At 32.5% G+C, this 20,962-nt stretch overlaps 2 protein-coding genes across 3 annotated transcripts in view; both read left to right on the top strand.

Annotated features, from left to right (window-relative positions):
* Positions 1–12,920, top strand: part of LOC132726904 (thioredoxin reductase 1, cytoplasmic-like) — a 36,888-nt gene extending 23,968 nt beyond the window's left edge. For both annotated transcript variants that reach the window (XM_060712316.1, XM_060712317.1), the window contains exons 7-19: positions 513–581; positions 1,310–1,360; positions 1,566–1,603; positions 2,093–2,197; positions 2,707–2,822; positions 3,507–3,732; positions 4,277–4,366; positions 4,993–5,066; positions 5,790–5,946; positions 6,393–6,500; positions 8,906–9,001; positions 9,503–9,637; positions 10,438–12,920. In XM_060712316.1, coding sequence (XP_060568299.1) covers positions 513–581; positions 1,310–1,360; positions 1,566–1,603; positions 2,093–2,197; positions 2,707–2,822; positions 3,507–3,732; positions 4,277–4,366; positions 4,993–5,066; positions 5,790–5,946; positions 6,393–6,500; positions 8,906–9,001; positions 9,503–9,637; positions 10,438–10,500 — 1,328 coding nt within the window. In that variant the 3' untranslated portion in view covers positions 10,501–12,920. The remainder of the gene's footprint in view (positions 1–512; positions 582–1,309; positions 1,361–1,565; positions 1,604–2,092; positions 2,198–2,706; positions 2,823–3,506; positions 3,733–4,276; positions 4,367–4,992; positions 5,067–5,789; positions 5,947–6,392; positions 6,501–8,905; positions 9,002–9,502; positions 9,638–10,437) is intronic.
* A 3,196-nt stretch (positions 12,921–16,116) lies between these two features.
* LOC132726891 (mitochondrial potassium channel-like) lies at positions 16,117–18,465 on the top strand. Its single transcript, XM_060712301.1, has 2 exons — positions 16,117–16,417; positions 17,413–18,465. Exons 1-2 carry the CDS (start codon positions 16,205–16,207, stop codon positions 18,274–18,276), a joined length of 1,077 nt encoding a protein of 358 aa, XP_060568284.1. The 5' UTR covers positions 16,117–16,204; the 3' UTR covers positions 18,277–18,465.
* Positions 18,466–20,962: the final 2,497 nt, after the last annotated feature.

The raw sequence follows: 20,962 nt of genomic DNA, 5'->3' as shown, positions 1-20,962 counted from the left end.
TAGAGGTCACAGGGCCTTATCCAGAAATTTTGGGAAAAGGCACCTTGCATAAAAGGGGGGGTCAACATTATGGGAATTTTAAGTTGAAAATCTGCCTTATACATGACTTACTTAGATTTAACTCCTTTATTTAATTCTTTTGACTTGGTAATTATATGAAAATATTAAATATCTAAAAAAAAAAACATACTTAACCTTTAGAAAAGCTGTAGGCAGCTTTATAAATTAAGTTAAAACATTTCACCATCAGCTGTGTATTTAGCAAGGGCATTGCTAAAAAATACAGAAATTTATTATAGAAGAAAAAGCTTATTGCCCACTTTTATTATAAAAATGTTGATAAAAAACATGTACATTTACATGGAAGAAAAATGATTTCTACCAACCTCATACCAAAATTGATGAAACAAATGTCCCAAAAATTAAATATAGTGTATATTCCCAAAGAAGTATGTGTATTATAAGTAATCATAATTTAATAATTAAATACATGTATTATGTATATATTATAGGTCTAGGAGGAACATGTGTAAATGTAGGATGTATACCCAAAAAGTTGATGCACCAGGCTGCTTTACTAGGTTTGTTTTTTACCTAAATATATATATATAGTTATATATATTGTATATCAAAATGACTATATCTCAAGAAAATAGAATAGGTGAGTGAAATGTATAAATATACAGTTTATTAGCCCTCTTATTTATATCGTTTTCATTTAATGTAAATGGCTAAGGGGTTGCCATAAAGAATGTAATCATCAGAATTGCAGCCACCATTAATTTACCCTGATCGTATCAGGTGACTAAATGGGTTTGAATTTCAAGAGTCCTTGCTTCTCTTAGATCCAGAAAGTGAGGCGGTTTTGACCTCTGGTGTTGCTTTAAGTTTGTAACGCCAGATGTTAGTTAAAAATCATCTTTCCTGTTTGAGGCTCGCCATATGATCTAAATTGTGTTGGTGTGCCATGAAACCAAACAAAACAAATGCTGTATATAAGGCTTATACCAAGTGTGAGACTTAAGTCGTTTGCACTATGTTCTTAGATTAGTATTTTAGAAAAAAATGCACTGTTGATCAGGCAATATACTGTTGGCTGACTGATTTTGAATTTTTATCTTGATAATCCCCAAAAATTTATAATTGAAAGGTCTAAAAATGATAGCTGGACAAATCTATTTAAGAAATATAGAAGGGTCAGGGTTAAAGCTTTAAACAAACTGTCTATATCATTATATTAAAAAGAATTATATAATGTTTTGATGAAGGATTCGAGTTGAAAATAATGTTTAGCACTTTGTAATTTCAGGTCATAGTTTCCATGATGCTAAAGCATTTGGATGGCAAATGCCAGAATCTAGTAAGTAAAATGATTAAACATTGTAAATTAATGTGTTTTTAGCTTTTTAGTAAATTTAAGAACATATATGTAAAAAGAGATTTTTTAGGTATTTTTTGGTGATATTATTTCTAATAGTTATTATAATAACTGTCACATGTAAACTTTATTCTGGACATTTTATTTATAATTGTTGCTATAACTGTCCACATTTTTTGCCTTACAGTTCAGCATAACTGGGAAACAATGAAAAATGCAATTCAGGTTAGTACCTTATACATGTAAAACCTTAACATTAACTTGCTATTGAAATAGAAGTAATGTCACTGTTCAATGTTCAATGTTCTCACTGATAACATATTTGAGCCGTGTCACGACAAAACCAACATAATGGGTTTGCGACCAGCATGGATCCAGACCAGCCTGCGCATCCAGCCTGTATCCTCTTAAAATCATTCATCTTTACCCTTTGACATAACATTTAATTGTGACCTTGACCTTTCATGTTTCGACATATCGTTCTTCTGAAAGAGATAGATCTTCATGCGGATGTTAAATAAGATCTCAACCTTCAAGGTGATGCTTTCAAAGTTCAGGAAATATCTTCATGTGGATGTTTCAAATAAGATCTAGACGTGCAAGGTCATGCTTTAAAGTAAATTTAAGGGATTGGAGCATTAGAATTTTTTTGGATGATTTATTGGTATGCATTATTTTGTATTCTTATATTGTAACATCATATATATATTATAGGACCATATAGGCTCTCTTAACTGGGGTTATAGAGTACAGCTCAGGGATAAAAAAGTGGAGTACAAGAATGCATATGCAGAATTTGTGGACACACACACTGTTAAGGTATGTTATTTTACCAACATTTGGTAAGTAAGCTATGGAAAATGAAATTGGGGAAAATTTTTCAAAAACAAGACTCCCATCCTAGTTGGTTCAGATAACTATTGTTTGTTTATTAATTTATATTTTAAACATTTACATTGAACAGTAGTATGGATAATGTTATTCAATGCAAAATACAGGTGTTGTGAGAAAGGTTGTCCTGTTACTACAAATAAAATTACATGTTTTTCTTTCCTGTGAGACTTGAAAGCGATGATAAGAATCTCTTATACATGATCATAACAGAATATCAAGGGTAATGAATATGGTGTACAAGAGTCAAATTCCAATAAGTTATAAGTCTTTGATAGAATTTTGAGAATTCTTCCTTCCTGTATGTGAAATGTTTCACTGATTGTGACATTTTCAAAGAACAAAATATTTCTGTAGTAAACATGCATAAGTTATAATATTCAAATCTCTATTTTTTAGTAAAGAAATTACAATGATTGGGGTGGTTATTTTTACAGGCTGTTGACAAAAAAGGAAAGGAGATATCTTATACAGCAGATAAATTTATACTTGCCACAGGTGAACGACCAAGATACCCTGATATACCTGGGGCAAAGGAATATGGTATTACAAGGTATGATTTGTAGAAATAAAATTATTTGAAAAGTTAAGCAATAGCAAAAAAATAGTACTGTGAATTCACTTAATTTTGTGGGCATGAAATTTCATGGTTTTGTCACAAAGAGCAATTTTTTTTGGACTCTAAAATTTGTGGACTGTTTATTTTTCCAAAAGGGAAACTGTAAATAATCCAATGCATAATAATCTAACAGGAGATGAAATGAAATTTCATTGAGTCTTAAATCTGTGGATTGACATATCCATGAAAACCACAAAAAAATTAGTTTCCCATAAATGATACTGATTTTGCAAATTTTAGGTTACTTTTTATGCTTTAGATTAACAGCAAATAATGATAAAGAATTTGTACTTTTTTCATGGCCCCCCCTTGATCTCACTGGATTCTGTCTCAGTTGCTGACTGGTAAAGTCCTGGGCATTATTTTTTTCATGCGGAGTATCTATCAATCAACTTGTAGAAGATTTGTGGATGTACATAGAAGCCCACATCTACATGAAATGATATTCAATTTATAATTTGGCCATTTGACCTCAGTATAGCCAGTTTTCATTTTTCAGTGTTATTAATTATCGTAATTAAAATAAAAATAAAAACTTAAAAAATTCTAAAAAAAAAACAGAAGAAAAAAACAGAAAGAAAACACAGGAAAATAAAACAAGATTTCTTTTTTTTCCAGTGATGATTTGTTTTCCTTGCCGTATTGTCCCGGTAAAACCCTAGTGGTGGGAGCATCATATGTCTCGCTGGAATGTGGCGGGTTTCTACAGGCACTGGGTCTTGATGTTACGATTATGGTACGCTCAATCTTGCTGAGAGGGTTTGATCAACAGATGGCTGAGAAGATCGGAGAATACATGGACAAACATGGAATGAACTTTATACGACCATGTGTCCCTACAAAGGTAAGAATAAGGCAAATGATGCCATGATTTGAACTTAGATATTAATTTGCTTAATGTACATATCAGAAATGTGGCTTTGTGTGGGATAACTATGAAACTAAATTTTGTCATTAAACTGAGACTGATTCATGAATCAAAGTCCCGATGTGTTGAAGTTGTTACACAAGCCCCTCCAATTTTGACTAAGTGGAGTTCTACTGTACAGTGTTATAAGCTGTAATTGAAGGGGAGATTCTATGAAGTTGTGTCATGAGAATTTCACCCTTTCTGGGTTTTTTAGCTTCATTCTCATAAAGTAAGTAATAAGTCACATGAAACTTATTTGTGATTAATTAAGAATTAATCAGTACTAGTCAATGAGTATACTTATTCCTGATGGTGTCCAAACCCTCTGGGTCAGTAGAACCAAATGTGTGTGCCTGAAATGTTGCACATAGATGCAGGTATTTGGTGTTTCCCATTTGTTAATGAAGAAGAGTTTGATTATAGCAATGCTGTATATTATTAATAATGTGATAAAATTATTGTTGTATTATATCTTCAGATAGAGCAGTTAGAGGAAGGTAAACCAGGAAAATACAGAGTTACAGGACAATATAATGATGGAACACCTTATACAGATGAATTCAACACTGTATGTATATTTTTATAAGTTCAATTTTTGAGATTTCATAATAAAATCATGGGTTTCTACACCCATACTTGGGAATTGCCCATGTCTGTCCATCACACTGACAAAGCAGTAGAATGTGTGGGCATCTGTGTTCTTTGGGCACATTTCTACATTGTAACAAATTCATTCATTCAAGAATTTTATAAGACACATTGACTTTCATCCTGATCCTGTTTTTTAAGAATATTTGAATTGCTCTGTGTATATTGTAAATTGTAACATGTATATATATTCTGAGAATTAAATTATATTCTGAGAAATAAAATATGTTTAAACTAATTTCATTTTCATAATGTTTTAGAGAGAGAAATAAATAATATATTTTCTTTCATCCCAATATACATTTCTGAAATTTCATTTTGCCAAGCTTTTTCTTTCAAGTCAAATCTCTTTTTCTGTGTTTATTAACATGCTGAAAATTAAATAATTTTACAATTTGTGCACGCTTTTGCATCCTTTTCATGTGTTTTAATTTTTACCAAATTTAGTTTAATGTTTTCTTTTGGCATATTTTAACAATTTTTTAGTTGACATTTTATTATGTACCTTTTTGCTTTATTCTGATGTTTTTGTGGTATATGTTTCAGGTGTTATTTGCTATAGGCAGAGATGCATGTACAAACAATATAGGACTGGATAAAGTGGGCGTAAATGTCAACAAGTGAGTGCTTACTTTATGTTTTAAATGAACTCAACTGAGGTTTTTGGCACAAAAGCAACTGGAAAATAATTTTTTAAAGATTTTAATTCCACTTGATTTGGGTCTTTACCAATAACTTTTGTGTAAAATCATTTTTTCACTTTCTTTTGCCAGAATTACCATAAGGTGGAAAACAAGATAAAAACGAAAAGCATCTAAATGCTCAGGCTCAGAATCTTACTAGATATTGATTCTCAATTTCATTTTGTGTATTTCTTTATCTTTTAATTATCTTTTAGCTTTAAGTGCCCCAGTTGGTCTATACAAGTTTTTGAAATTCATATTCGGACCTCATTAGACTTTGTTAACCCATATAAGATTAAATAAGTAACATCATATACAGGTTTTTTCTATCATTTCTACGCATAGCATATAATATATATGACCTAACTTGGTATAGGAAGTCAAGTTACAGAAACAAGAGAATTCTAAGTATTAAATTGAAGTAAAATTTAGGAAATCTATTTTTTGTGATTTTCAGTGCACGCGAATATAGCGAAAGTTTAGATACTCGCCCCAAAAAAAACCTGATATACGGTATTCTATGTTAAGTCACAGGACAAGATGAGAGATCTTTTTACAGGATACTGTATACTTACTTGCCTTGAAAATGAATCTTGTGTTATAGATCAGAATCTTTATTGGTTTGTCCAGTTATATCACATTGACTTGTTTTGTTTACAGAAGTGGATTTATACCAGTAGATGACAATGAACAAACCAATATATCAAACATATATGCTATAGGTGATATTCTTGAAGGTAAACCTGAGCTGACACCAGTTGCTATACAGGCTGGTCGACTTCTAGCCAACAGATTGTTCTCAAATAGTACAACTTTAGTAAGTAACTTGTGTTTTCATTAACTTGATTACTAAGACTTCTTGCATGACAGAGTTGGTGGTCCGACATCAACCCCTCCAACCCCCTTCCCAAAAAGTGCTTGAACAATCCTTAAGTGTGATAGAAATTATAAATATAATTGATAGATTTTATCAAGGTTCACTTAGGTTTTGACTTAATTAAAGTTGTTTTCATGGCTGATACTAAGGAAATTGAATTAAAACTTCTGTCATATTTCATTATTTTTTGATATAACACATCTTATGACATACTTGAGAAGCCTAGTAATTATCTGCACTGTTTAAGACTTGATGGGAATCGATAAAATCAAAGCAACCTTAATAGTATGGTTTTGCTCAGTATTTTTTAACAACAGAAAGCGTTGTAAAAGTGAAAATTAAGGAAGTACAATACAGATTTGTCAATAGAACATTGCCTGTTACAGACTGACTACAAGAAAGTGGCCACTACAGTATTTACTCCACTAGAATACGGAGCTATTGGCTATTCTGAAGAAGATGCCATCAAAGAATTTGGCGAGTCAAGCATAGAGGTGAATATATCTGAGATAACAAATTTGTAGTCCAAGTTATATTAGTCTATTAGCTCACCTGAGCTTGTTGGTTGAGTTATATGAATTTACATAGTATCATATAGGTAAAAACCTTTAAAAAATGTTTTGTCAGCAAATTGTAGGCTTAGAGTTTAGGTATTTGCATGTTGTATGTCATAGTGTTTTTTAGCTCACCTGTCGCAAAGTGACAGGGTGAGCTTTTGTGATCGCTTTTCGTCCGGCGTCCGGCCGTAAACTTTTACTTTAAATGACATCTCCTCATAAACCACTAAGCCAATTTCATCCAAACTTCACAGGAATGTTCCTTTGGTGGTCACCTTTAAAAATTGTTCAAAGAATTTAATTCCATGCAGAACTCTGGTTGCCATGGCAACCGAAAGAAAAAACTTTAAATATCTTCTTTTAAAAAACCATAAGAGCTAGAGCTTAGATATTTGGCATGAAACATCTCTAGTGAGTGTCTACCAAGTTGTTCAAATAAAAGCCCTGGGGTCAAAATTGGCCCCGCCCCGGGGGGTCATTGATTTTCCCTATATGCATATAGTAAAAACTTATAAAATCTTCTTTTAAAGAACCCAAAGGGCTATGGCTAAGATATTGAGCATCAAACATGTTCTAATGGGTGTCTACCAAGTTTGTTCAAATAAAAGCCCTGGGGTCAAAATTGGCCCCGCCCCGGGGGGTCATTGATTTTCCCTATATGCATATAGTAAAAACTTAAAAAATCTTCTTTTAAAGAACTCAAAGAGCTATGGCTAAGATATTGAGCATCAAACATGTTCTAATAGGTGTCTACCAAGTTTGTTCAAATAAAAGCCCTGGGGTCAAAATTGCCCCGCCCCAGGGGGTCATTGATTTTCCCTATATGCATATAGTAAAAACTTAAAAAATCTTCTTTTAAAGAACCAAAAGAGTTAGAGCTAAGATATTTAGCATGAAACATGTTCTTATAAGTGTCTACCAAGTTTGTTCAAATAAAAGCCCTGGGGTCAAAATTGGCCCAGCCCCGGGGGGGTTATTGATTTTCCCTATATGCATATAGTAAAAACTTAAAAAATCTTCTTTTAAAGAACTCAAAGAGCTATGGCTAAGATATTTAGCATCAAACATGTTCTAATAGGTGTCTACCAAGTTTGTTCAAATAAAAGCCCTGGGGTCAAAATTGGCACCACCCCGGGGGTCATTGATTTTCCTTATATGTGTATAGCAAAAACTTAAAAAATCTTCTTTGAAAAAACCCAAATAGCTAGAGTTAAGATATTAAGCATGAAACATCTTTTAGTGAGTGTCTACAAAGTTTGTTCAAATAAAAGACCTGGGGTCAAAATTGGCCCGGGGGGGGGGGGGTCAATGATTTTCTTTATATGTGTGTAGCAAAAACTTAAAATCTTCTTTGAAAAAACCCAAATAGCTAGAGTTTAGATATTAAGCATGAAACATCTTCTAGTAAGTGTCTACAAAGTTTGTTCAAATAAAAGCCCTGGGGTCAAAACTTGCCCGGCCCCAGGGGTGTCATTGTTTTTAACTATATGTGTATAGTAAAAACTTTAAAAAAATCTTCTTTTAAAAAGCCCAATGAGCTAGAGCTTAGATGTTTAGCATGAAACATCTTCTTATGGGTGTCTACCAAGTTTGTGCAAATAAAAGCCCTTGGGTTAAATTTGCCCTGCAACGTTGGGGGTTGGGGGGCCTATATACAGGTGAGCGACCTCAGGGCCATCATGGCCCTCTTGTTTATTATATTCATTCAAATCATGGCTTTGTGCTCAAAATTGATCTCACCCCAGGGTGTCACGTTTTTAAATAAAGTTACATAGAAAAAAATTCAAGAACAAGTTTTGTCAGAAAATGTAGTTTCTTTAGTTTTGATATTTGGTGAGTAGCATTATCTAATAGGTGTTTACCAGATTTGCTGAAATCAAGGTCTTGACTTTATCCTTGTCTAGGTCATAGCAAAAATGTATATCAGATCATATTATTTAACTAAATGCCTTCTGTCCTTGGAATTTAAAAATTGTGAACTTTTTGTATTGCACATGATAAAAGTGATCAATTTCAGTTGAAGAATTAATTTACAACTTACTTATGTTAACAACAACTTTGTATTTGACTTTATATAAGCATATGGTATGTGTTAACATTTTGAAGTGCCAGTTTTGCAGCTACCGCTGTCTAATGTATATCTGTACATACTTGAAAAAGTTTTTTTCTGCTTGGCTGTAATCTAGCTACGAACGTACCCAGATAAGGTATGAATCCTGCTTTCAAAGGGAGTAAGAATTGTTAAAGGAAATTGTGGTTTACTTTCGTTTACTTGATTCATTACAGTTATAGACATTGTATTATTGTTGCAACTGTATTGTAAAGATGTTTATAATTTTCAGGTGTTTCATACAAACTTCCGTCCTCTAGAGTGGACAGTGCCTCATAGAGAAGATAATGCCTGCTATGTTAAACTTATATGCCTTATTCCAGATGATGTAAGTACTGTGCTTTATGATAAGGTGTTCACTTTACTTTAAATAGTAATCAGGAATATAAAGTCTGTTTATATCCCTTGCCCTGTTTAATATTAAATGGACTTTAACCATTTTCTGGGAAATTTTCTAAATATGTGCTGACTAAACAGTGCAGACCATGATCAGACAGGTATGGGATGTGCTGGCTGATCCTGATCTGAATGCCTGTCTAATCATGGTCTGCACTGGTCACATGAGTATATTTAGTTGCCATAAGCAGGCTATCAGTTAGATACATTCTTGCTTATGAAATCAACTCTTTAAGACTTATTGTTTATGTCTTAAACATGCATAGAACTATTTTTTTAAACAGATTATGAATGTTAAGTGATATATATAAAAACATTTTTGAATTGATCATCCTCAAAATCTTTTGTTTTTCTTAAAAATAAGTTCATAATTTTGTGCGACTTGGCAGATGTAAAGCAAAGTGACAAATGTAAAGGTTATTCTTACTTTCAGATGCGTGTGATAGGACTTCATGTGCTTGGTCCTAATGCAGGGGAGATAACCCAGGGATATGCTGTAGCAATGAAGCTCAATGCAACCAAAGCTGACTTTGATGATACTATAGGTATCCATCCCACATGCTCCGAGGTAAGAGGATATTGTTAACCCTTAATCTCCCTAAATGTCTTAAATGAGCTTGCCTGTCTTTCAGTCTGGACAAAACCATTCATCAGTTTTAGGGGAAAATTCAAAATACAATGTATGTACTGACAGAAAAGGAAACGGTGCAGATCATGGTCAGACAGAAAGGATGTACCAGCTGATTTTGGTCTGCTTTGGTCCCATAATGAGATTCTTCTGCTATCAAGAGGTTAAATGTTAATCAAATCTGTTAGTTATTTTCTTACTTACTGGAAATGTTTTTTTGATTTCTTTAAATTTATGTCTGTCTGTATGGTTGATATCCTTTTACTTAAGTTTATTCAGCTTCAGTAGCAAAATAATTTTATGTCACAAAACTCTTCTGAGAAGAGCAAATATGTTGACATATATTGTTATATAACTGCAATGATTAAATTCTGAAAGGATTTAAAATGTTTAATTATTTCATACTACAATGTTTTAAGGCCAAAATCTTGATATATTTGCATTCCTTTGTCACAGTGGAACTTAGATCTTCGTTCTTCTTCATTCATGATAGTTTGTTCTTTATTCAATATGGCAAAATACCATGACTGTTGAAAATACTTGCTCAGCATCTCATTTATGCTCTTTAAAGTGTAGTTTGGATGAAAATAGAAAAACATGAATTTTTTTACAAATTTCAATATAATTATAATAATAGTTTTAGTTAAAAAAAATTTGTTCTGAAAGTTTTTAGTCCACCTGTGCTCGTTTCATAGTTTCATTTATATCGGAAAACTTATCAATGGCAATGCATATTTCAGGTATTTACTGTATTAGATGTTACCAAGAGGAGCGGTGGTGATGTTAGCCAGTCTGGTTGCTGAGGTTAATCCCTGCTGCTGAACTTATTCACAATAAACTGACAACCAGTCGACTTTAAAGATTCTTCAATTCATGGAACCAGACGTTAATTGTGTAACCAGTCCAGTTCTGAACAGTCTACAGATTAGTAAACAAGTGAACACTTGTGGAACCAGTCTACTTCTTAGAACACTGAAATTAAAATATTAACATTTAAATAAAAAAAAAACATATGATAGAGGTATTTGACAGATACTGAATACAAATGGAATTTTAAAGACTGCATCAAAGTATTACTGATTCTTATCATTTTGTTCTTTCAAAAAAGTCTAGTCAAACTTTGTGGGGTTAGTGATTCTTTAATGATAAAGATCTTTCGACAGACAGAATTTAAATATGCCTGTTATGAATACAGGAGTTTTACATTGTTGATGGACATTGATATAACTGAATAGTTGTACAATTATTTTTCTGGTTTATTTGATGTTTTGAAGAGTTTATTGTTTTGACAGGTTGGTTTCAAGTTTTTAGTGAATTCAGCAGCAGGGCTTTATGCTTTTTGGTGAATCAGTCTAGCTTTTGCAGACTGTGCTCTGCTTGTATGACAGACTGGTCCAAAAACTCAAATGAGTTGGACTGGTCTTGATGTAAACTAGACTGATTCACAATTTTTTGTAATAACATGGCAGGTAAGAGGTGGAGATCCATGTCTTTCAGGCTTGAAATTTTACAAGTTCTTTTTGCTTGTTATAAAATCCAAGCAAAGTGGAAAATGTAAGGAAAGAGAGATTTGAATGGATGAATTTAGATTGACTTTCTGATTGATTTTAAGTTAATTCTTCGCAAAAAATCATAGAATTTTAAGCAAATTAATATCTTCAAGATTAAGATAAACTTTCATGCATAGATGCAAAACTTTTTGTGTCTTCATTTTGTATTGATTATATTGTTTTGCATCAACCCATTGTTTGTCATGCATTATATTATATGCATTTTAAACTTCATTAACTTTGAAATAGACAATGTTCTTCTTGATATTGGTTATAAACATGTACTATGTTTAAAAAACTTGGGAAATGTTCAAGTGCTCTATGTGACGATATATTCCTAGTGTTGTATGAAGAATTATTGTGATGAATAGAATGGTAATATACCATAATAGTTTGTTCCTGACTTACAATATTTACCTCCCTTTAGAATGGTAATATACCATAATAGTTTGTTCCTGACTTACAATATTTACCTCCCTTGCCAAAAATGAAAAATGACGGCCACATTTGGGGTCAATATTTTACGTAATATAATTGTCAATATTCTATATAATACACACTGTAATTAGACAAAATATGAAAATGTTAATATAAATAGCTGATTTTGGTTAATTGTCAAAAAATTTTACACATTATTATAACACTAATATGTGAAAGGTTTTTATTAGTTTTCATGAAAATGATATAGATAGAATGTGTGAGATATTTATCTAATATTAACAATATAATATATTGGGAATGACCAGGGGAGGTAATAATTGCTATGTGAAAAGCATCTATATGAAACAGTATTGTACCATAACATATTACCTTATAAGGATATATAATAGTTCATCTTAAATAGTGACAGCGATGTTGCACAAACATGTATTTATTATTCATTTTGATGAAATTACAGTATGTCATATTTTATTTAGAGAAGCATCTCAGAATAAAAAATCTTAAATGAAAATGAAAATATACACATGTACCTGCAATACAAAGAAATTTGAAGCTTTAATCAAAAGTGATTTATATTTTTTACATTATTGTAGCTTTGAATAATGGAGATCTAACCTTTGAAAGACTTCAAATTTTATGCTAAGAAATTATTAATTTCTGTTTTATGTCAAGTGATTTTTGTAAGCAATAATTTACATTTGAAGATATAATTTATATTTTCACTTGATAGATATTATATTGTATCAATTTTGGCCTATCTTAACTTTGGTTTTTGTTTCTTTCTTTTTTTATTTCACATTGCTCATCTGTATGTTTCTTAATGATTTTTTTGCACATTTTGCTTAAAGGAATCCTTTTTGTTTCTTTGTTAATAGACTGTGCTGTGTAACATTGAAATCATGTCGTAATCAATTAGATATGTGTAACAATTTTTTAATAATACATGTATATTTTTGACTGACCAAAAAGTACAAAATTAGCTGCATGTACTTTCTACTATTTGCCCCAGATGTAGGTAGTGGACGTCTTATTTGTGATATAAGAATCATGAAATTTATCAGCTTAAAGTGCATTAAAAAAACTTGATAAGTGCTAACAAAATAAAAAGTGCTAACCAAATAAAAAAGTGCTAACAAAATAAAAAAGATACACATCTGTTATGATAACATCATGAAATTAGTAAAAGAAAAAAATAATTGGTTATTGTTTCAAATAAAACTGTTATGAAATAATTGTCTTTGTCATTTCTTTGTTTTGGAGTGAGCTTTTAGCTTTGAGATAAGAGAGTATAATTGTAACATAACGTAACATACATTCAAACTGATTTTTTAAAGTTTCTCTGAGTCTTGGCTCTCAGTTGTAAACATGGCTATGAGTCCTCCAGCTTAGCTCAGTAGGGAGAGCATCTGATATATAAACTCTAGGTTGCTTGTTCAATCCCTGGATAAGGCAATTTTAGTCCTTGAAAGTTGACCTGTGACATTGAGTCTTATGGTTATTTGCCTATCAAAAATCATGTTGGATTAATACGGTACTTGTTCAGTTGCAGTTACTGGTATTAGTTATCTAGGGAAGCAGTTTTGGTGGACTGCATGCCAAGGTATTACCAAAAATGTGTTAGAATCTGCTTACTTGAGAAACAAATAAAAACAACAAATAGGGTTATTGATGCCACGGAAAAATGTAAACTTTTGCTATTTCTTACTCTTATATAAAGCTAAGAACATGTTTTTAGCTCGACTATTCGAAGAATATGACAGCTATTGTAGTCACCCCGGCGTCGGCGTCAGCGTCCGCGTCGGCGTCTGCGTTGGTTAAAGTTTTTTGTAAAGTCAAATATCTCAATTATTACTTGAGATATTCAATTGAAACTTACAATACTTATTAATAGTAACAAGGTACATCAGATAGACAAGTTTGATAACTCTGCCTACAATATTGACATTTATGCCCCTTTTTAACTTAGAAATTTTGGTTAAAGTTTTTTGTAAAGTCAAATATCTCAATTATTGCTTGAGATATTCAATTGAAACTTACAATACTTATTTATAGTAACAAGGTACATCAGATTGACAAGTTGGATAACTCTGACTACAATATTGACAGAATTATGCCCCTTTTTAACTTAGAAATTTTGGTTAAAGTTTTTTGTAAAGTCAAATATCTCAATTATTGCTTGAGATATTCAATTGAAACTTACAATACTTATTTATAGTAACAAGGTACATCAGATTGACAAGTTGGATAACTCTGCCTACAATATTGACAGAATTTTGCCCCTTTGGAACTTAGAAATTTTGGTTAAAGTTTTTTTGTAAAGTCAAATATCTCAATTATTGCTTGAGATATTCAATTGAAAATTAAAATACTTTTTTATAGTAACAATGTACATCAGTTTGCAAAATTGCATAACTCTGCCTTGCAATATTTGCAGAATTATTTGCCCCTTTGAAACTTAGAAATTTTGGTTAAAGGTTAAAGGTCTTCAAAGATATTTACTTGAAACTTTACACATGCACTTAGGGTCATAATTGGAGGGTCATAATTGTATGTCACTGACCAAGTTCCATAACTCTATCTTGCATTAAGGCTGATTCATATCCCCTTTTCTACTTAGTCTCTTGGTTAATGTTTACATGCAAGTTTTACATATCTCAATAACTATTAAAGATATTTATTTAAAACTTCACATATGCATTTAGGGTCATAATTGTAGGTCACTAACAAAGATCCATAATTCTATCTTGCATTTAGGCTGATTTTTCTCCCCTTTTTCAACTTAGAAATTCATTTGTAAGCTGTTATCTCAATAACTACTAATGGGTTTGTGCCTTTTTTGGGACAATTTTATGCATTCATAATAATTAAGCAGTGATTTACTTGATAAAACATCTTAATAACAAGCCTTTGTACCTTTTCTGTCAAATTTATGTATTCATAGGTAATTAGTATTATTATACTCAATAAAACACCCTTGTGACATTACCTTCCGAATAGTCAAGCCAATACTGTTTAATTAGACTCTCTAAGGCCTATAACAAGAATTTATAAAAAAAATAAGCCCTTTTGTAAACTTAAAAAATTTAAATTATCAAGGCTCTTTTATTATCAAGCACTTAGAATAGTCGAGCGTGCTGTCCTACAGACAGCTCTTGTATTAGATTATAATGGTGTCAAAATTAACAAACTTTTATGTTATTACTGCCGTTGTACATGTAGTTTAAGCTTCATCATGATGAAAACTTGAAGATTATTTGAATCACTCCTGAGTCATATTCCTGGAACTATACAATACTGTTGTCATATGTGGTAACCTGGTTTTGGTCCCAGCAGGGCCTGCACCCACAATGCCTATGTTCAGATAAAACGGGTTTAAATAAATGTATGACTAGTTTGCTTTTACATTTCTTACAGGTTTTATTTATTCTGTTTTTCCCTATATATGAAATAACCTCTTAAAACTTGGAAATATCAAATGCTGGTATATATTCCAAACCATAAGTTGGGTTACGTAGAAGACTTTGCTTTTACTGATTTGTAATGGAAAGGCACAATTATATCAAAGCTACAGGTTGCCCTATATATTATTAGTTATAAAGATGTCCGAAAAGTGATACAGGTTGTAATCTTATTTAAAGTAAGACCATCCGGTTGGCTCAATAGGTAGAGTGCTAGACTGTAAATCAGGCAAGCAGGGTTCAAATCCTTTCTACTTTCATTCACAATGTACCTCTACTCTGGTATGTACAGAAGTTATCAGTTCCTTGTGAAAGTGAAGGAAACTAGTTCTGATTAATGGCTTGACAACTTTCCCAGGAACAATGCGGTGGCTGAAGTGTGCTCAGGTAATTTGAATGTTTTTTTTACAGCCATGATATGGAAGGTAAACTACCACTACCACCACATAACCTAAGCAACTAGGGTGAGGCACTTGTATCAGGTACCCCTGAAATACTTTTTTCTACAGCTCTACTGGATAAAGTAAGTGTTTTGGTCTTGAATTACCAAAAGATACTGAAATACATGTATAACTAATTCTTTTAAAGGAAGAAATTAGACATTAAATTGATTTACATTAATTAGACATGAGAGAAAGTGACTTATTGAAGATTTTAGCATATTGTGTGACATTTCGCAAATAAAGTTTTACTGTAAATAAATATTTTCTGGTACACACTTCTGCTAGATAGGGTAGTTTGTAAATGTTACACCTAGTCTAATTTTTTTATTATCGTTATTGAAAGTAGTCGCATTCAACTGAACATAGTGGGGAAAAATGTTATGTGACATGTGGTTTTGTGTATCTTAATCCCGTGTGTTTTCTTGCCATCATTTGTCTGATAAGTGAGATTGTTTTTGAGGAGTGTGAAAATGCCGTATACACATATAGTGGCCGAATATTAACTAATTTATGTGCCGATCAATAAACATTTCTCAGCTGATCATGATCATTCAGGCGCATTTGTAACATGACCGATGATGAAATTTTGGAGTTAAAAGTTGTAAATTATTGAAAATGGCACTTAGAAAAAATGTTCTGAAACAATTAAATGTATTTAAACGCAGTTTAAATGCTTATCAAGTGAGAAACAAGTCAATTACTGGCTATCAAAGAGCGGATGATGCCCTTCAAACCGTGACCGGCGGACGAATAAATCGGTGGCTAGACGCTTATGAAGATTTCGTTGGGCTCTCAGAAGTTCGACAGGCACAAGAGCAGGTTACTACGGTATGACTGCACTCGTTATTTCTCAGAGGATAAATCAGTTAGTTATGACATATAATCAGGAATAAAAAAAATAAGGACTAGACTTTAGAATATATCGGCAGCTATTTTACACATTTTTTTTCTTGCAGAATTTATCAGTTTCTGTTTCTATTAGCATCGTACAGATTGCTTATAGGGTTGCCGTCCAGGGTTAGGGTAAGTGTTATTGGTTAGGGATAGAGGGGTAGGATTAAAGCATATGAATTTCGCTGCGACCAGATTCGAAATGTGCTCTGGCTAGACATATGAGCCAGTATTACTTAGCAATAATAGTTATAGCAGTTCAAGATTAAATCTGTTCACTTCAAACCACTAGTCTCTCGCGCCCCTGTGCTTTGAATCCCACCAGCAACTTTGCATTCTGTCATGGGAGGATTGCCGAGAAGCAATCCAACTAGTTCAGTAGCTTACAGAATGTCAGTGGTTTTACATGGGTGCCAGTTTGTAGCAGAAATAATGCACAAAGTGGTCTTTTGTTAGCTTTGCAGGCAAAGTCTACTTAGTCCACTTCTGTGTTGGCATGCCATAAAACCAAACAGTGTAGTGCAGAATTTTCCATTGCAAACTTGTGTTTCCAGAAGAAGCATTTACAATATATAATGGGTACTTAAATTGTTAATCAATTTACATTATTAGGGATCTTTGCCTTTATATGAAAATTGTCCTAATTTCACTTTGGACCCACTTGTTAAAAATCAAACAAGCCTGAAAATGCGGAATCACCATAATATTAAAGCCAGAATTTACATCTGTTACAGAAATCTAGTCATTTAAAGATCAATGTAACTTTTTTTATTTTGTCATGATATCATTCTCAATGGTGGGACAACATACATAAAGTATATTGTTTATTAACATGTTTGTCAGTATTAAGATGCTTTGTTTTGACCTTTATATTTTTGCTAAGTTTGCTCTAATATAAAGTTTAATTCTTTTGTATTTTTGTATGATTTTAGGCAGAGACCAATTACAGATGCGTTCAAGAGGAGAGACGAGCCACCCAGCATTCTTTAACCACTGTCCAAAACAAAATTAAGGGTGTGGCTTCAGAAATAGAAAAAACTCAAAGAGGTACTGATACCTATTTAGAACTTGTTACTAAAGAGAATGAAATCATAAAGGAAGAAAAGGAGGTTCTTGAGCAGCTAACTGCAGCCGAAGAAAATGAAAAGCGGGTGTTTGCTCTTCTTTCCTCTGCTGTACGAGAAAGTCATGAAAAAGAAAGGGCAAGGGCAGAGAGAATGAAATATATGGGGATAATTGGTTCAATTATAGGTGCAGTTATAGGAATATTTGGAACTACTTTAAATAACTATCTTAGAATGAAAGAATTAAGAGGTATTGTAACAGATGCCACAGATATGAATCAGGTATACAGAGAGAAGACTGTTGATCTGGGGATGACAATAAACGAACAATATGGTAAAATTTTCCAGCTTTTAATGGACTTACGATCAGAAAAAGGAATTGTAACAGATACTTCAAAGAAAGGCAATGTAAAAGGTAAAGCAGTGGCACCAGTGATAGAAAAAGATGCTAAGCTTGAAGAGATTCTGGCAGCTGTTAAGCAGCATAGTGAATTGTTTGATAAAGAAATGAAGAATATCTCACATGCTTTAGCCAACAGGACATTTAAACATTCTGAAAACAGTGAACCTAATGTAGTCTATGTAGCACCAGACATTGAAGCTATGCTGAAAGACACAGAACAAAATATTGAGTGGAAAATGAAAATGCAGGCATTAGGGACGGTGACTTTAATATATGCTGCAGCGGCTATATCTGTCCCAATACTATATAAGTTATTTGGTGGCAGTTGATAATTGTATAAATGTAGACCTAAATTACAATGATTGACGCTAAAGGCATTCTCACAGCTTTAACAATTGCTCATTGGTATGTGATACCTTATTATGAGGATAATGGATATTTAAACAGATACAATGAATGAATTTTTTCAAAATTTTTAGGTGTATGTACAAACAAATATTTGCAAGTTTCTGTTTTTGATATTTTATCAATTAATTATTTTAAGTTTTCTTTGTTGATGTTTTTGTCTAAAGATAGAGCAGAAGAAATGCAGAAAACAAGAAAACTTGGTGAATGTTGGTTATATTTTTAGTCATCAGCTGACTAAGTTTATAAATAATCACACTAGTTTGATTGTGTAGGAAGCTGCAAATAAATGTCAGATCACTCCCTTAATTCATTCCTTGGAACAACCATCGTTAAGCATTGACACCTTCCTGCTCTGGTTTGCTTGGCATCCTGAGTCCTCAGGATCTTCACTCATATTGAGCAAAACACATTTATTAATAGAAGCAGTATATATAAAAGTTATAGTGTGAAAAAATAGGTATTCATTCAAAATCTGTGACCCTTACATGTAATTAATCTAATGGGACATTTGTATCAGAAAAGTAAACTGCAAATTTGACAAGTCTTACTAGAGTTGGAGTGAACATGTTTTTTTGCTCAAAATGAAATTGCTGGAGTAACCTTTCATGAAGTATCAAGCATATTAATTTTTGTTGTTGTTGGTCATAGTATTCTTGGACTTTGACAGTTTAGCCAATGGGCATCTGATTGTGAGTTAATTCTAAGTCATTAGATCAAAGGTTACAGTGACATTTGTGTAAATTCTTTGTACAATCACTCACTTCTGGTTGTTATTTTAAGCTCACCTGTCACAAAGTGACACGGTGAGCTTTTGTGATCGCTTTCGTAGGGAGTCCGTCCTTCAACTTTTACTTTAAACGACATCTCCTCATAAACCGCTAAGCTAATTAAATCCAAACTTCACAGGAATGTTCCTTTGGTAGTCAACTTTAAAAATTGTTCAAAGAATTTAATTCTAAGCAGAACTCTGGTTGCCATGGCAACCGAAAGAAAAAACTTAAAACATCTTCTTTTAGAAAGAGTTAGAGCTTAAATATTTGGCATGAAATATCATCTAGTCAGTGTCTACCAAGTTTGTTCAAATAAATGCCCTTGGTTCAAAATTGGCCCTGCTCCGGGGGTCATTGATTTTCATTATTTGTATATAGTAAAAACATAAAAAATCTTCTTTTAAAAAGCCCAAATAGCTAGAGCTTAGATATTAAGCATGACACATCTTCTAGGGGGTGTCTACCAAGTTTGTTCAAATAAAAGCTCTGAGGTCAAAATTAGCCCCATGCGGGAGATCATTGATTTTCTATATATGTTTATAGTAAAAACTTAAATGTCTTATAAAAAACCCAAAGAGCTAGAGTATAGATATAAAGCATAAACTATCTTCTAGTAAGTGACTACCAAGTTTGTTCAAATAAAAGCACTGGGGACAAAATTGGCCTGCCCAGAGGGGGGGTCATTGTTTTTCCATATAATTATTATGTGTATTGTAAAATCTTAAAAAATCTTCTTACAGTTAGAGCTTAGATATTTATCATGAAACATCTTTAAATGGGTTTCTACCAAGTTTGTTCATATAAAAGCCCCTGGGTTAAAATTGGCCACACCCTGGGGGCCTATATACAGGTGAGCCAATTCAGGGCCATCATGGCCCTCTTGTTTTATTTTTCATATGAGTCCTATGTCACATTATTAATTTTGCTCTTTTCACATTAGCACATACTTCGAGCATATGATGCTCCAACATTTACCTAAATACCCAAAGATAATCTTGTATAATTATATACTTAAGCTATTGCTAATAGACTCCAAACTTTGCCTTATGAGTAGAACTTAAAGGTACATTTTCTTATCATTACAGTCTTCATCTTGTGAAGTTGAATTGTTAATGGGAGACTCTCAAATCTTAAAAGCTGACAACTTTTCATTGTTAGCATTAGAGATCTCTCAAACTGTTGCCAGCTTAAATATAACCCCATGCAACAAGGTTGTAAGGGGGTATACATGTAAACTGGTGTTAAGGTAATTGCTCAAATGAGTTTGAAAATGGGTCGGCTTGGATAAAAAACTAGGTCACATGATCTAAAAATAGAGGTCTTGTGAACACTCTAGTCTAGTGGCTACTGTTTTGACCCAAATATCCTCAAAATTGGTTGTTTTGGTAATTTCTAGGTAAATAAAGGTCACCTGGAGTCAAAAACTAGGTCACACAACCCAAATATATAAAAACCTTGTTAACACTCTAGAGGCTACTGTTTTGATCCAAATATCCTAGACATTGGTGAGAAAGGTTGTTTTGATGATTTTTAAGTCAAGTTTGAATAATTATGCTTCACCTGGGGCCAAAAACAAGGTCACACAGCTGAAATATAAAATAAACCTTATTAGCACCCCTGGGGCTACTGTTCCAGTCCAGGTTGTTTTCATGATATCTAGGTCAAGTTTGAATATGGGTCATCTAGAGTAAAAAACTAGGTCATACAGCCCATGAATGGAAAAAATTTAACACTCTAGAGTCTACTGTTTTGATCCAAATATCCTGGGAATTGGTGAGAAAGATTGTTTTTGTGATTTCTAAGTCAATTTTTAAATAGGGGTCATCTTTGATTAAAA

The sequence above is a fragment of the Ruditapes philippinarum genome, unplaced genomic scaffold (genome assembly GCF_026571515.1).
Source record: "Ruditapes philippinarum isolate M1 unplaced genomic scaffold, ASM2657151v2 ctg1028_1_1_1_1, whole genome shotgun sequence".
Lineage (NCBI taxonomy): Eukaryota > Metazoa > Mollusca > Bivalvia > Venerida > Veneridae > Ruditapes > Ruditapes philippinarum.
Note: the sequence above shows the minus strand (reverse complement) of the source record. Positions and strands in the feature narration are given on the sequence as shown.

What these genes read in the sequence shown, in the direction of transcription:
- LOC132726891 (XM_060712301.1), top strand. Translation starts at nt 16,205, where the DNA reads ATGGCACTTAGAAAAAATGTTCTGAAACAATTAAATGTATTTAAACGC. An exon ending in CACAAGAGCAGGTTACTACG is followed by an intron (nt 16,418 to 17,412) that starts GTATGACTGCAC and finishes GTATGATTTTAG; the next exon opens with GCAGAGACCAATTACAGATG.